General features: G+C 42.2%; 1 protein-coding gene across 2 annotated transcripts in view; it reads right to left on the minus strand.

The window, feature by feature from the left end:
- LOC129537730 (CD302 antigen) overlaps positions 1–12,073 on the minus strand; it is a 126,787-nt gene that overhangs the window by 20,509 nt on the left and 94,205 nt on the right. Inside the window, exon 1 of one of the 2 annotated variants that reach the window (XM_088829637.1) lies at positions 6,672–7,238. The exons of the other annotated variant lie outside the window; for it this stretch is intronic. Coding sequence (XP_088685763.1) covers positions 6,672–6,738 — 67 coding nt within the window. The 5' untranslated portion in view covers positions 6,739–7,238. Of the gene's footprint in view, positions 1–6,671; positions 7,239–12,073 lie in introns of those variants that run through there. 2 annotated transcript variants of the gene reach the window in all.

Below are 12,073 nucleotides of genomic sequence, written 5' to 3' on the forward strand. Positions count from 1 at the left end.
AAAGCTGAACAAACTTTTTGGCCAACCCAATAGTTCTTAGGTTTTATGATTACAATGAGCTCTGATTTCCAAATCATCGATAGACTAAACTGTATTCTTTTGTTCAGTGGCAGCTCACATGTCAGTTCTCTGTGAAGTATCCTACCTTCACCTTCCTTAAACTCTGACCCCTCTGAACTTCTACAGGACTTTTATACTATACAACATGTGAGAGGCCTTTTCTGTTTATAAAGACTAAAGACTTGTTTTGGTTACCCCAAATGATAGAGACTTTCTGCAAGGATACATGGGATAATAAGAAATCTGAGGATAATCTCCTAGCAGTCAAATAGACCTCCTAAGGCAATGGCACCCCACTCCAGTACTCTTGCCTGGAAAATCCCATGGACAGAGGAGCCTGGTAGACTGCAGTTCATGGAGTCGCTAAGAGTCGGACACGACTGAGCGACTTCACTTTCACTTTTCACTTGCATGCATTGGAGAAGGAAATGGCAACCCACTCCAGTGTTCTTGCCTGGAGAATCCCAGAGACAGGGGAGCCTGGTTGGCTGCTGTCTATGGGGTCGCACAGAGTCGGACACGACTGAAGCGACTAAGCAGCAGCAGCAGCAGTGTTCTTATACCAGGTACCCCCTTGGGTTGCTACCTAGCTTAGAGTAGTCAGTCTCTGATTTAGGAAACTACCCTTATTTTGATTAGTTGTGGCTTGCATGGTGAGCATAATATGGCACAATCAAGGTCCTAGGCACAAGAAACACAGGGAGCCTATCTTCTTCGAAAAGGAGCTGTATTACCCTTTGAAGACGAACACATATTCACGTATGCTGATCATCATAAAGGTGACATATAAAAAAGAGACCTGAAGGAGCTGGAAAAAAAAAAAGCCAAATGCTTATCTAGGTCACACACGCCTCTGAGACGGGAGTATTATGATAATGATACTTGACAAAGACCCTTGTTGAATAATTAAATAAGCAATATGTGATAAGACTAAAAAAAACACAAATAAAAACAAAAAGCTACAGGCAAAAAAAGTAAAAAACAAATTGTTAACTTCATATTCTTTAAACTTCCAACAGCATTCTCCTCAGGCTTATTTCAGCATTAACAGTAACTCCAGTTAATTCAGCGCTGGAACCCTTTTCTCATGCTACCAGAGTCTGTGCCCCAGAAACAAGATTTAAGCACTACTCAAAAAAATGTATTTTTACTCTGAGAAGAAGAATTTTTCACATAGAGGCTGATACCTACTATGACAGAGCTTACTGAGGTTCACACGTACAGAAAAGCTAAGCTAATTGTGTTTTGTTCTATACTTCTTAATACTGTACAATTATAATCTTTGACAATTATTAGTTACTCAAAAATTTAAAAAAAGAAAGGTTAAATTTTCAATGCTAAGTGTCTTTGCTATAATCCTGTTACAATGAAAAACCTGCCTTCCAGAATACTGGCATAAGTTTTCAATTACAGAACCTGTAATATTTTCTAGAAAATATATTTCAATAAGCATACTGTGCTCAAAAGAAAAAAATATCCTGCTCACAATGCTGTCTCCAATGTGCTTCTCTGTTACTTTTGCTTTTTCACAGTTGTCCTGAAAGATAGGTTGCACCTAAAGGAGTCTTTGATGCTTTTGGACTGTGGTGCTGGAGAAGACTCTTGAGAGTCCCTTGGACTGCAAGGAGATCCAACCAGTCCATCCTAAAGGAGATCAATCCTGGGTGTTCATTGGAAGGACTGATGCTACAGCTGAAACTCCAATCCTTTGGCCACCTGATGCGAAGAACTGACTCACTGGAGAAGACCCTGATGCTGGGAAAGAATGAAGGCAGGAGGAGAAGGGGACGACAGAGGATGAGGTGGTTGGATGGCATTACCGACTCTATGGACATGAGTTTGAGCAAGCTCCTGGAGTTGGTGATGGACAGGGAAGCCTGGCATGCTGCAGTCCATGGGGTCGCAAAAAGTCGGACATGACTGAGCGACTGAACTGAACTGAAAGGACTCTTTATGGATTGTATAATTTTATAATTCTATTGATTTACTGTGTTTACAGAGATTTAGGAACCTGGTGAAACTTTTAAAAGCTTGTACTTAACTCCAATAAGTTTCCAAATAGATCCTCTGCTTAAAATTATCATGTGGTAAAAGAATAAGATGGTATATCTACAGGAATATTTTGCATTGCCAGCAAGTTCTAATAGAACTCTCTGTTCCCTTGTAATTAATTTTTTTAAAGAACCAGGCACAGCAGAAGAGAAAGTGTTCCTTGGGACACACTTGTTCTGAATGTTAACAATGGAAAGGCAAGATTGTATTTTTCTTTTTTTCCTCTTCAATAAGACCTTTGTCCTTCTCCCATTAAGATATAGGTCAGTCACTTACCTTCCACAAGGGCAACTGTGGCAGAGGGAGAAACAGGCATTCGTTATTACCTTTATTATGTATGGAGGACAATACGGTATACCAGGCCCCTGATAACCTGGAAGTCCTGGGCTACAAGATCTCCCTAAATCCTAAGGAAATTCAGCCACTCTGACACTCCATCCCCTCTCAACATCACCCAACCTAGCTTCTAAGATGTCCACCCCCATCTTCTCCCTTCAAGTCCTTTCTCAGAAAAGCTGTCATGACTTTTATTCATAGAATGAGGATGGCAGTGTTGCTCTGCACCTTTCTCATTGGGCTTTACTGGTCCATTATCTTATCAATGCAACCTGAAGATCTGCCCTCAAAATCTAAAATAATCTTAAATACTTGATATGTATCAGAAAAAAATTGTGGATGATACCCCTGTTGCAAAACTAATTTTCAACACCTAAGTACATTTTTAAAAGCTTCTCAGTGAAAGAAGTCCTGAAATAATACCGAATTATAACTTTTTCATTGGAAGAAAAATAAACACTTATTAACATTTCAAATTTTACAATCTGAAATAATTTTTGCTGAAACATCACTGTGCCATCCACAAGGGTCAGAATAAGTCACATCAATAGATTAAAGTGACTTAATGCTCTGAATTCAATTATGAGATCAGCTCAAGGGCAAAAGTAAAAATAATTTGAAAGAAATTGCAATCCCATGACCCGCCGCCATACTTTTTAAATCATTCATCTAAATTTTTTGTCCTTTTATTATAAGTTAGTATACAGCATAGAGACACATTTCAAAACAAAACAAAAATCCACAATACAGTGAATTTTCTGCTGTTACAGAGCTTCCTTGGTGAGGGGAGCAACAAGCAAGAAGACAAACAGGATTCATTCCAAGAGAAATGAGTGCTCTGAAGAGAAAACACAGGGATGTTATAGAGAAGGTGGGGTATTAGCAAAGGCCTGGGGAGAGGACATGTGAACAGAGATCTGAAGGACATGGAAGGGTCCATGCCAAGGAATGGGGAAGAGGAGGGTGGTCTGGGCAGAAGGGTCAGCAGGTGGCTGAGTCCCGCAGAGGTCAGTGTGGATAAACAGAGTGAATGGCAGGAAGGGTGGTAAGAGGTGACGTCAGGGAAGGAGGCAAAGTATTGCAGGCTATGGCAATTCAAAATTAGTAACCTAGATTCTGACCCATGTAACCACCATCAGAAAGGGATTTAGTCTAACACGCTTACATTCACTTATATTCACGCTCCCCACGGGAATTCACTGCAAGAGACATATACTGATCATTTACTACATACAAAATGTGGTGTTCCAGAAGAACTTTTTAAAAGGGATGCCATGGCACCAAACCTACGTATCTAAAGAATGTTTTGTTCATTGTGATTTTTCAAGATAATAGCTAAGAAAAACATAAGATCATTTATACTAATAAAATCCAAAATAACAGAGAACAATAATTTCCATTTCAATATTACATTTGTATTTTCTGCAACACCATAGGACCTTTCATGTTAAGATCTTGCCATTCAGCAAATTCCACAATAATTTTGAAAAGCTCTTTTTACTTAGTTCTAATCAAAATATTATTCCTGATCTTGCCTAGATAAATTGGTGAAGTATGATAATAAAACATGGACACAGGTTTCCAGCTCTATGTTATCAACATGCATAGGAATGTGCTCAGTTACTATACACATCAACCCACATAAAGTTGCTCTCATGATGTTATCTAATTGCAATAATTACCCTTCATTTCGTATGAAGAGAACAAAGGGAAACCAAGACTCACAATGCCTCGAATAGGTGCTAGACATGGCGTACTCCCTGAATGCCCATGATCGCCCTATGGTCATAATCTCCATTTTAACTGAAATGCAATGAGTTGGGCAATTCAATCAAGGCCACACAGTCTGTACCTAAGGCCAAAACTCATGCACCTCTAATTTAATCCTTAAAACCTCCTGAGAGAAGTTGATTAATTAACAGCATTAATTTATTCAACATGTACTTCTTCAGCTCTTAAAAAGTCTATGTAACCATACTGGACTTATTAAAACAAAACAAAAAGACAAAACTTTCCAAAGACAGTTTTGAGACAGGCTGGGACCTGAGACCCTTTGCTACAGTGCTTGCACCTGGACAAATGTCTCCTCAAGCCACAGAATACAAAGACACTATAAGAGACTAAAAATAACTACATGCATGGGCAGCTGGGGCAAATTTTGAGCAACAAGATACAAAAAGATCAAAACCCAACTGCCACTTCTGAGCTGCCAGGAGCAAAAGCAGGGTACTGAGCCTGATCTCTGCACACAGCATCACCAAGGGGGTGGGCAGCCCACCTAAGCCACTTACTTCTCTGGCTGGGACTACGTCAGCCCCTACCCTCACCCCATTTAAGGGACCAGCTCACCCCCACTTAGGGAGCAAGCAAGGGCACCTGTTGTTTTCGCTCCCCTGAACTGCAGCTCGAGTCCCAGTAAAGCCCTGCCTGAATTCCTCATCTGGTCTCACCTATTTCTGTTAAGTGCAAGGGCCCAGATGGGTAAATGCTTGTCCTCCACTGCTGATCAAAACAGCTTCTCCGAAGAGAGACATCAAAATCTAGAAATGGGCTTCTAAAGAAGCAAGTATTTTTTCTTAGTCTGACATACAAAGGCACAGAAACTCAGTGGTTCAGTCACTCCAGTCGTGTCCAACTCTTTTGCGAATCCATGTACTGCAGCACACCAGGCTTCCGTGTCCTTCACCAACTCCCAGAGTTTGCTCAAATTCATGTCCATTCAGTCTGTGATGCTACTGAACTATCTCATCCTCTGCTGCCTTCTTCTCCTTTTGCCTTCAATCTTTCCCAGCATCAGGGTCTTTTCTGAGTCGGCTATTCACATCAGAGAGGCAAAGTATTGGATCTCCAGCTTCAGCATCATCAGACCTTTCAATGAATATTCAGGGTTGATTTCCTTTAGATTAACTGGTTCGATCTCCTTGCTGTCCAAGGGACTCTGAAGAGTCTTCTCCAACACCACAGTTTGAAGGTATCAACTCTTTCGGGCTCAGCAACCCAGAGGGTGGCTTAAATAGGCGTTTAAATGTAACTGGCAAACATAAGAGGGTGTGCATAAAGAGGGCTTGACAGAATCTCTAGTCCAGCCTTGTTTTGGACAAACCTGATGTGCTCAGTCTGAACAAAATGAAACTCTCCTTTCTGCTCCTCCATAGGCAGCAGATGGCATAACTGGTCATAAATGCTGGTTGACAAAAGGTGTCAGGATAGGAGCTCTGAGTTTGTAAGCAAGTTCTGAGCTGCTTATGCTACTGCTGCCTCCAACACTAAGATCCTGTCAGCAGGCTTCCAGCAGGAATTTATAAAACAGCAGTGAAATTCAGGGGGAAAAAATGCCAAACTCTTGCATAAGCAATTTATTCAGACCCACGCAAGTACTCACTCAGTTTTTCTTTATTTTGCTCCTTAATTCCCAGAATAGTTCAATCAATAGTGGTTTTGGATGTAAGTCTTTCCCCAGAGTTTCCCCCAAGAACATTTTGACACGGTTACAAGAGAAACTTGTTTTTAAAAAACACAAAACATGTTGAAGAGTCTATTTTCCTCGGAACTCATTTTGGAAATCACGAGTCATTTTTCAGATGAAACTTGCACAACAGCAGACTAGACTTAAAGATTTTTAAATCACACGACTCAAGGGGAATCCAAGCCTCGCCTGTTCTGTTCCCACTTCCACTCAGGGGTTATTTGGCTGAACTGTTTTCCTGTTTCAACATCTTGAACACCAACCAAACGGACAAACAACGCCGAGAGCAAAAAAGGGTCAGCTTCCTCCCACTCCCGTCCCACCCCAGCTGCACCCGCGCTGGGGACAATCTCCGCCGTCTAACTTCCCCACTTCCCCTTTCAGCCCCAAACGGCCGTGCAACTGCGCTCGTCCTGGCGCTCTTGTCTCTGCTCTCCTGTCAATTAGCCCCGTTTGGGGACCCTTGCCCGAGTCTGGGGCGCGTGCTAAGGATGTGGACATGGTGGGAGATGAAGGGCGCTCTGGGGTCCCCGGGGATCCCCTCCCTGCGGGCTCTGTCCCCCCGGGGCGCTCCCGCTGAGCCCGCGGAACGCAGAGGCGAGGGCGGACGACCAGCCCGCGGAGGCGCCTGGGGTGGGCGCGCGGGCGAGCGAGACCTGCCCGTCGAGCGGCGGCCCTCGCCCGGGGAGAGGGTGCAGGGTCTGCCCCGGGCGCCCGCTCCCAGGCCGAGCAGGGGCGCGCCCGGGGGCCAGCTTACCCGCGGCGGCGGCGGCGGCGAGGCCCAGCAGCGGCAGCAGCAGGGCGGGCGGCGCGGCTCGCGGCATGACTGCGCTGCGGCCGGGCGCGCGCCTCGGAAGCGCGGAGCCGCCGCCCGACCCCTCCCACCGCCGCCCCGGCCCGGCCGGGAGCCCGCCCGCGCTGCCTTCCGTCCGGCGCCCCGGGCCACCGTGGTTTTTAAAACTTCATCTGAACCCAAGTCAATTCAGGGTCTCAAACACGTTTCCAAAGAAGAATTTCCGTAACGCTTCAGCCAGCTTCTTTCTCTAAATTTTAACGTCGTCCGTAAGTTCAGTGCAATGGTCAAAGCCAGTATATTAACACTGATCTAATACCGTGGGCTAATCCACAGCCCTTATCGTATTTCATCAGTTGTCCTTCTGAGCATTTTTCTGTCCTAAAATCCAGTCCGGGATCATACACTGCCCTGCGATGTCACATGTCCTCAGTCTCTTTACTGTGGGACAGTTCCTGTGTCACTGCTTATCTGGAAACAAGCTTGAAGAGTCCTGACCAGTCGCTGTGCACAACACCCTTTAGTTTGGGTTTGTCTGGCGCTTCCTCTTGAGGGAGATTGGAAGCAGAGGATTCAGGTTATATTTCTGTGTTTTGTTGGTGGTGGTGGTTGGTTGGTTTTTTGCAAGAGTACCACAGAAGTGGCATGCCCAGCCCAGGAAGACCACGTCATTCTGTTTTATCACTGGTAATGTTAACTTTGATCACTTGGTTAGAGTGGTGTTTGTTCTTTGAACCCAATAGCCAGAAACCTTTTCAAAGGCTCTCTCAGTGGACTGTGGCCATCAGACAACTTCTGTCATCACCTCTTGGATGAGGGGTCTTTAAACTGTGCTTGACAGCCCTTGAAAGGAATACTTTGGATACTTTGATCTTGAACTTCTGGCCTCCAAAACTGTAACACAATAAATTTCTGTTGTTTAAGAAAAACAGCAGCAATCATGTTTGTTACTATACATATGAACTATGCAACTGTAACTCGAATAGCGGGGGTCTCTGGAACCAGACAAATCAGAGTCACACAGGCTGCTTGTTTAAACTCTGACATTGTCTCATGTCATTAGCAAAAGAGTGTTTTAAAATTGAGTCTAAACTCAAGAATACAAACATAACTCAATTTTAAAATTTACAAATGAGTTGAACAGACACTTCAACAAATAAGACATATAAATATAGCAAAAAGTACATGAAAACACACTCAACATCATGTGTCACTAGGGAACTGCAAATTAAAACCAGATACCACTGTACACCTATTAGAATGACTTTTAAAATCCAAAACACTGACAACACCAAATGCTGAAGAAGATAGAGAACAAAATGAATTCTCATTCATTTCCAGGGAGAAGGCAAAATGGTACAGCCACTTGAGAAGACAGTTTAGCAGCTTCTCAGAAAACTAAATATACTCTTATCATATGATTCAGTGATCATGCTCCTTGGTATTTATCCTCGGTTGAAATGTTACATATTCACAAAAATTTACACATAGATATTTGAAGTAGCCCAGCTATCCTTCAATAGGTGACTGGATAAATAGACTGTGGTACATCCACACAATGAAATATTATTCAGCACTAGAAAGAAATGAACTATCAAGCCATGGAATGAACTTAAACATATATTGCTAAGTGAAAGAAGCCTGTCTGAAAAGCCCACATGCCCTATTATTTCAACTTTATATTTTGGAAAGGCAAAACTGTGGTATCAGTTTAAAAAAAAAATCAGTAGTTGTCAAGGGTTGAGAGAGGTGGTAAGGGAGACATGACTAGGTGGAGCACAGAGCACTTCTAGGGCAATAAAACTGTTCTGAACAATACTGTAATGGTAGATACGTATCATTATACACTTGTCAAAACTATAGAATACACAACATAAAGAGTAATCTTAATGTAAACTATGGACTTTAGTTAAGAATAACATATCTGAATTGGATCAATTTTACCAAATGTACCACACTAATGCAAGATGCTAATAATAAGAAAATGGTGGCGAGACATAAGGATGTATGTGGGAACACTGTACTTTCTGCTCAATGTTTATTCTAAGACTGCTCAAAAATTACAGTCTATTAAAAAAAAATCAAGTCTAATCTTTTCCATGCTACTGATTGTCCAACTAGAAATGGAATGATTACACCATCTGACCAAAGGGGTCTGCAAGGAGTCTCAAAATGTCAGAGGTGGTAGGGGCTATCTTCATTTACTGATAAACTGAGACCCAAAGAAAGTATGTGACTTAGCCATGGGCACACAGTGAATGCAAAAATTGAACCAGAGTCCAGGTCTTCTTTTGGACTCTCCCAACCTCTCCAGGTTCACTCTCTTTGCCAAAGTATCAAGGACTTGCTCAACTGATTTATTTCCATCATTCCTCAGACTGTTTGTATACTGAACCCAAACCAAAAGCAAATCCTTTCAAATGTACACAGTGTTTAAATATTCAAACCTCCCGATTCTGGGGACTCCCATCCTGATAACTACACAGGGGAAATGAACAGTAATCTATCTGAATAAATTATCCTCACACCTACCTCAGGCACCAAAGCACACTGTATCAATGTGTATTTTTATTAAACTAATTTTCAAATAATTGTTAGATTTACAATAGAAGTAGCACCTTGATGAATCAGTCTACTTCAGGCAAATAACCCGTTTCAGCAGGCTCTTATTGTTCAGTCATTTGAACTAAAGGCATATTCTCCCCACTGTTGACGCTGGTGCACACTTCCTCATTTTTGATGCTAATATGAGACAGACTACTTACCCCCTCTGCATGGGAAAATACAGTTATTTCATCAAAATCTCTCATGATGATGTCCTACTTTCCAATTACATCTCATACTGCTTTTCCTTCTCTTGCACTTGTTTCCTTCCTCTTTGACCTCATTCCGGACTTCAATCCCTTGACTTCGTTTTACACCCAGAAGTGAGACTGCTGGATCACATGGTAGTTCTAGCTTTAATTTTTTGAGGATAGGGGCTCTATTTTCTCCTTCATATTCTCCTTTCCCTCAATTTTAGTTGAGCAGCCGAGGGCAGGTAGAAGAAATCTATTCATCTCCTGATGGTTGTCGCTACTAATATATGGCTTTTGATTTCTCATGAGTCCAGTAAGCCTCTTCTGCAGTCTTTTGTCTTGATCATTCTCCTCTCTCATTCATTCCCCACATAGAATATTTCAATTTTTTTATCATGCTCTTCAAGCTGAAACCCCATTCAATATTTATCTTTCTCTGAAAAAGACTTCACTTTCTATTCACTAGGAAAATAGAGTCCATCAGGTATAGATAAACATGTTCAAACACCTGTCTGCTCTCCCCTCTGTTCCACGCAGGTCGTTCTCTTCTGTCCTTAGGAAGGCGAGCTTCCTCCCATCCCATCCAAACCTAGTTCCTTTATATGTGGATTTAGATCTGCCCTCTCGCCCCATCTTCTTCAAGATCTTCCCCTTTCTCCCCTGCATCAAATTCTCTCTGTTCACACACCAATGATGTGTTTTGCTTTCGTTCCTCTCAGCTTCTAAATCTGTAAATCTCTTCCCCACCTCTTTTGGGAAGAAGTCTTCTTCACCTTTCCTTCTTCTCACTCTAGCTATGGCCCATCTCTACATCTCAAAATTTCATGTTCTCTGTTTCCTAATTTCCTTTCACTTTTCAGCTCACTCCCATCTGGATTCTAGTGATTTTCTGTATTTCTATTGGTTAAGATCACCAATGTTTTCCTAATTCCTGGGCTCCAGTTTCATCTGACTTTGCCTCTTTGTTGTTTACCCTTTGAAACAATATTGACTTGACCCTACTTTCTATTAAGAGGGTGCTGGGGAACTTCACTTGTGGTCCAGGGCCTAAGACTCTGCACTGCCAATGCAGGGGACCTGGGCTTGACCCTTCGTCAAGGAACTAGAGCCCACGTGCCACAACCAAGAGTTTGCATGCTGCAACTAAAGATACCATGAAGCCGAATAAAATAAATCAATATTAAAATAGAGAAAAAAAACTTTGTTTTTTAAAGAGTGGGCATTTGGCCAGGAAACCAAAACCCTAGGACTACACAGGATTGACTTCAACCCCTTAAAGATTCCTGGAGGGGGTCCTGGGCTGGGCATTGCTGAGCTCCCTTTCGTCCTAAAGTACTTAGGACTACATAAATGGACACCAAAATAGAAGGGGAGTCCTCCTCTGTAACTGTCAGCTTCCCTAGGTCCAGGAATGGGAAAGATGGGGTGAAGGGGAAAGGCTGATGAGGAAGACCAGTGAAGAACCTCGTGCAGATAATCCAGAAAGAAAAAAGGATAAATTTCTGAATTAAAGACAGCTGGCAATGAAGATGACCAGTCCATGAGAAGTATGGGGAAAAACTGACAGAGTTGCTGACTAGAGAGATGAGAAAGAGAGGATTTAAGGATGAATTCTGAGTTTCTGCCCTGGGAAACAAGGGGTATGCTGTCTTTACATTAATTCAAAGAGAATATAAGAAGAAGAATTGTTTGGGAGAATGGAAAAAAAGCCTCTCAGATTCTGCTTGGGCAGAACTGATTAAGTTAGCTTGGGCAAAAGGAGAAACAGATATATACTAAATTTGTTGAGATATAATAGTGTGAGAATGTTTTTAGAATATAAAGGAAAGTAGAGTTTACTGTACCGATCATGAGGTCTAGTTTTTTTTAAAGATGTCTTTGACAATCTAGAGGGGTGGGATGAAGTGGGGGCTGGTAGGGAGGTTCAGGAGGGAGGGGACATATGTATACTTATGGCTGGTTCACACTGTTGTATGGCAGAGACCAACACATCATTGTAAAGCAATTATCCTCCAATTAAAAATAATAAAGTCTTTGAGATATAGTTAAAATTTGTCTTTTTAGGTAAAAAGTTGTTGAACCTAATAGTTAAAATTTGTCTTTTTAGGTGAGTTAGTGAGCAATCAGGTCTTTGTTTCTCCAAGAGGCTTTTAGGATTAAATGAACCAAAGAGAAAGAAACCCGAACCTCTGGCTTTCCCTAGCATCAACTCAGCAGCGAGTCAGGACTGGGGTTTCCAACACTACAGCAAATATTTGCAGGGCAGATTTCCCAGGTAACGAAACATCCTGCCCTGGGGTTGGGGAAGGGAGAATACTGTCAGAGGGTATTCACTGGTCACTTCTAAACATGTCCTCTATACCTGATCATTAGTTGTATATATCTGTTTTTTTAGGTGCCTTGTTTTGAAAGATCAATTTTGTCAGACCACATGTCGGGGTTGGATTAGTTAGGAAGATTGGAAAAGGCTGTCTTCAGTTCTTCTGAGACAGAGAACACAGCTCTGGTCACGGGAAGAAGGACTTTCATTGAGATTGTTCAGAGGGAGTTAGAAATATGAACCTGAAA

Source organism: Moschus berezovskii, chromosome 2, assembly GCF_049115385.1.
Source record: "Moschus berezovskii isolate FMDL1 chromosome 2, NW_MosBer_1.0, whole genome shotgun sequence".
In the NCBI taxonomy this organism is placed as follows: domain Eukaryota; kingdom Metazoa; phylum Chordata; class Mammalia; order Artiodactyla; family Moschidae; genus Moschus; species Moschus berezovskii.